The sequence below is a fragment of the Sinocyclocheilus anshuiensis genome, unplaced genomic scaffold, assembly GCF_001515605.1.
Source record: "Sinocyclocheilus anshuiensis isolate Anshui unplaced genomic scaffold, SAMN03320099.WGS_v1.1 scaffold643, whole genome shotgun sequence".
In the NCBI taxonomy this organism is placed as follows: Eukaryota; Metazoa; Chordata; class Actinopteri; order Cypriniformes; family Cyprinidae; genus Sinocyclocheilus; species Sinocyclocheilus anshuiensis.
The window spans coordinates 1,029,781-1,033,672 of record NW_015551067.1 but is presented as its reverse complement, the minus strand read 5'-3'; the positions used below and the strand labels follow the sequence as shown (position 1 = coordinate 1,033,672).

The 3,892-nt window shown below is 37.2% G+C and overlaps 1 protein-coding gene across 1 annotated transcript in view; it reads left to right on the top strand.

Annotated features, from left to right (window-relative positions):
* Nucleotides 1-3,892, top strand: part of LOC107662146 (RAS guanyl-releasing protein 1-like) — a 33,901-nt gene that overhangs the window by 9,596 nt on the left and 20,413 nt on the right. The window contains exons 3-7 of the mRNA XM_016452068.1: nt 554-659; nt 947-1,009; nt 1,110-1,241; nt 2,494-2,635; nt 2,938-3,111. Coding sequence (XP_016307554.1) covers nt 554-659; nt 947-1,009; nt 1,110-1,241; nt 2,494-2,635; nt 2,938-3,111 — 617 coding nt within the window. The remainder of the gene's footprint in view (nt 1-553; nt 660-946; nt 1,010-1,109; nt 1,242-2,493; nt 2,636-2,937; nt 3,112-3,892) is intronic.

Below are 3,892 nucleotides of genomic sequence, written 5' to 3'. Positions count from 1 at the left end.
TAGCCAATCACAACACACTGGGCTAGCTAACCAATCAGAGCCCATCGCCTATTTCTGAGGGAGGGGCTTTATAAAAGAAAGAAATGATCAGGGTGTTTCTGAGAGAAGGGACAGAGAGGGACATGTTAGACTGCACCCCATAAATACAATCAAGCCTAGAAAAAAAACAGTGAACCACCCCTTTAAAATAATATTAAACTCATCCCACACTATTTCTGTTAAGGTGGATGATTCCTAAAATCATGCAGCATGGTGAGGAGAGTTGTGTTTTTACTTTTTTTAGTGATCATATGTGTTTTTTTCAGCTGGCGGACAATAAAACAAGAGATAAAATTATATTGAAGCAGGAATCCAAGCCATACTTATGAAGGACTATATAGACATAGTCTTGGAGCTGGGCTCATTTGACTAGAAATCCCCAAGAACCACCCAGAAACATCATAGCAACTGCATAGCAGCACAGTAAAAACATGCGAAACACCTTAGTAACTGCATATAAATGTTGCAGAAACCATCTTGTACCTAAATCTTGTATCTAAATTTTGTTTTGTAGACTCGGATGGGAAGCTGATCAGAGGGACGCAGCTTGTCCATATGACCCTGATGATGCATAACTGGGTTGTGTCATCACACATCTTCGCCCAAAAGCTGCTTTCTCTATATCCTCCTTCATGCACCAATGCTATTTTTCTACCTCAACCTTAATCTTAATTGAAGAAGATTGATTTATGCAGCTGATTCCTGAAAAGCTGAGTCCATCATTCAAAGAGTAGTTTTGGGTTCAGTCACAGCAACATGAAGCCTCACATGACTCTTAATCCCACTGACAAAGAAACAAGAGCTGCCCTGTTTTACTTTAGCCTCTTTATTGAGGGTGGATTATTTTCTCTGTGTGTAAGAGTTTGTAGTCTCGCTGTTATGTGGTTCCTCCTTGACTTGTGATAACATATAAGGATTGTCCTGCAGAGAAAAGGGGACAGAGGCGGCCACAAATCTGCCACTTCATCAGGTTGGTGGATCCACAACATTCACACGTGCACCTAAAGATCCCAAAATGAATGAAAGGATTCATGTTTGTCCTCCGCGTCTTCTGTGTCTGTCTCATGCAGGCAGTGGATTAATCAGTTCCGAATAATGTTTGAGGTGGACCCTCTGTTAGAAGAAGTGATGGGAGATCTCTGGGCTCTGGTGAGGGTTGAGGGAAGCGATTCACACTGTCAGCTCTTCAATACACCATACATGTGAGTGTTTTCGAGATACAAATAGCTTTATTGGCATGGCAAAAAAAGCGTTCTGTCATTGCCAGAGCATTAGTAACTTTATATCTACTATAAGTAAAAATTTTAGACACACTTGACTCAATTTATGCTTCTCATGATTAAAAAATAAATAAATACTTTTTTTTTTCTACAATTCTGAAAAAAAACTATTACAATTTTAAAATATTGAATATAATGCGATATGATCATAATAGTCTGTAATATCAACTATAATTCTATAATAAAGAGTTATTAAATACTACAGAAAATGGCACAAATTATTGACCAAATGTAATAAATATGTAATTTATATGTAATATCTATAATACAGAATTATAATAAAAAAGTATTTTGTTTTTCTTTATGTAATATGTGTGTGTGTTACACACACATGCTTTACATATATATTATATTAAGACATTATAGAAAAATAATAAATCATAACATAATATATAGTAATAGTGATTGTATTAAAATAGAAATATTAAAATTATAGTGTATATTATATTATTATATAATTGCAGTATATATTATTATATTGATATTATGATATTATAATTAAAATATTTCCAAATAATTGATAATATTAATAAAGTACAAATGGTTTTGTGTGCTATGTGACAAGCCTCTGAACAGCATAAGTCATTTGACTAGGGCTGCACAATTAATCAAATTTCTAATCGCGATTACAATTATGGATGCCACAATTACGTAATCGTTCAAAGCGGCAATTAATCGTTCAAAGTCCACTTATGTTATTATGCGTGCTTAAGATGCATTTTTTTCTTTCTACATGTTATCTTAAGGGTTTTTCCCATTATTTTAATTTTAGTTTTAGTATAACATTATAATACCATTCATATTTTAACTTTTTTATAATTTAAAGAAGAAACCAATCCGATGTATAGTTGACATTTGAGGCTTAGTACTATAGAAAAGCACTAAACGTTTTTCAGTTAGAGTGTTTTCAGCTTGTTTATTTTCATATAAAAATATGGCATGCAGTTGCATCAAACAATGGTATAAACATCATTCAATGTAAATTGTGATAATCGTAATTAATAATCGCAATGACAATTTCAAGGGAATAATCGACAATTATGATTTTTGTCATAATCGTGCAGCCCTAATTTTGACTGTCTGTCTTTGTTTCTGGCTGTATTCTTGTCTTCACCTGTCTGATTTATGATGATCTGTTTGGTTTCTGTTTGTCCATCACTATGTCTGAAACCAGTAATCCTCCAGTGAATGTTTCCCAGACTCCCTCTCCCTCTGTGAAGAAAAGGAAAGTTTCACTGCTGTTTGACCACATGGAACCAGATGAGATGGCTGAACACCTCAGCTACTTGGAGTTCAAAAACTTCTGCAACGTCTCAGTAAGTCACTCACCCCGAAGGCTCATGATAGTTTCACTCACATTCTCTGATCAGATGTTGCTAGTGCAAACTGTGTTTATCTGGTGGTCTAACCTCAGTATAGCGCTTTAGTGACGGCACCGACTCACACTGCTGAAGCTGACTAATAAAGCAACCATGATCACACCCGTTGTACTCATACCTGGACGTGTCAGTTCATATCAGAGATTCATATCATTATATCTTGCTGATCACATTCGTGAGTGCTTAGCACATCTGGATGTCAGATTCAGCCGTGCCTGTTGTTGTGTGTGTCATGTTAGTTTCTGGACTACCGCAGTTACGTGGTCCATGGCTCAGTGAGGGATAATCCAGCGCTCGAGCGCTCTGTCATGCTCTGCAACGGAGTCTCCCAGTGGGTCCAGCTAATGATCCTCAACAAACACACCTCACAGCAGCGAGCAGAGGTCTTCACCAAGTTCATTCATGTAGCACAGGTAATTTCAACCGAGCGCATCGGTAGGGTTCAGGAAATACAAATCACCAAATTACATTCAGTTTCTCCTGAGAAATTCATTTCTAGCAATGCAATATAAACGTTTCAAGACATGAGCTCAGAGGTTGGTAAATGTTGGAATATGTGTTTGTAGAAAAATTGTCTATGAGCCAATTTCTCAATGAAGAACTACCCATAATCCTCCCAAAACCACATATATCAGAAAAACAACAACATACATACTTGTATATATACATACAGTATATATGTATATATATACACTGAACAAAATTATAAATGCAACACTTTTGTTTTTGCCCCCATTTTTCATGAGCTGAACTCAAAGATCTAAGACTTTTTCTATGTACACAAAAGGCCTATTTCTCTCAAATATTGTTCACAAATCTGTCTAAATCTGTGTTAGTGAGCCCTTCTCCTTTGCCGAGATAATCCATCCACCTCACAGGTGTGGCATATCAAGATGCTGATTAGACAGCATGATTATTGTGCCTTAGGCTGGCCACAATAAAAGGCCACTCTAAAATGTGCAGTTTTTCTGTATTGGGCGGTCCGGGGGGGTCCGAAAACCAGTTAGTATCTGGTGTGACCACCATTTGCCTCACGCAGTGCAACACATCTCCTTCGCATAGAGTTGATCAGGTTGTTGATTGTGGCCTGTGGAATGTTGGTCCACTCCTCTTCAATGGCTGTGCGAAGTTGCTGGATATTGGCAGGAACTGGAACACGCTGTCGTATACGCCGATCCAGAGCATCCCAAACAT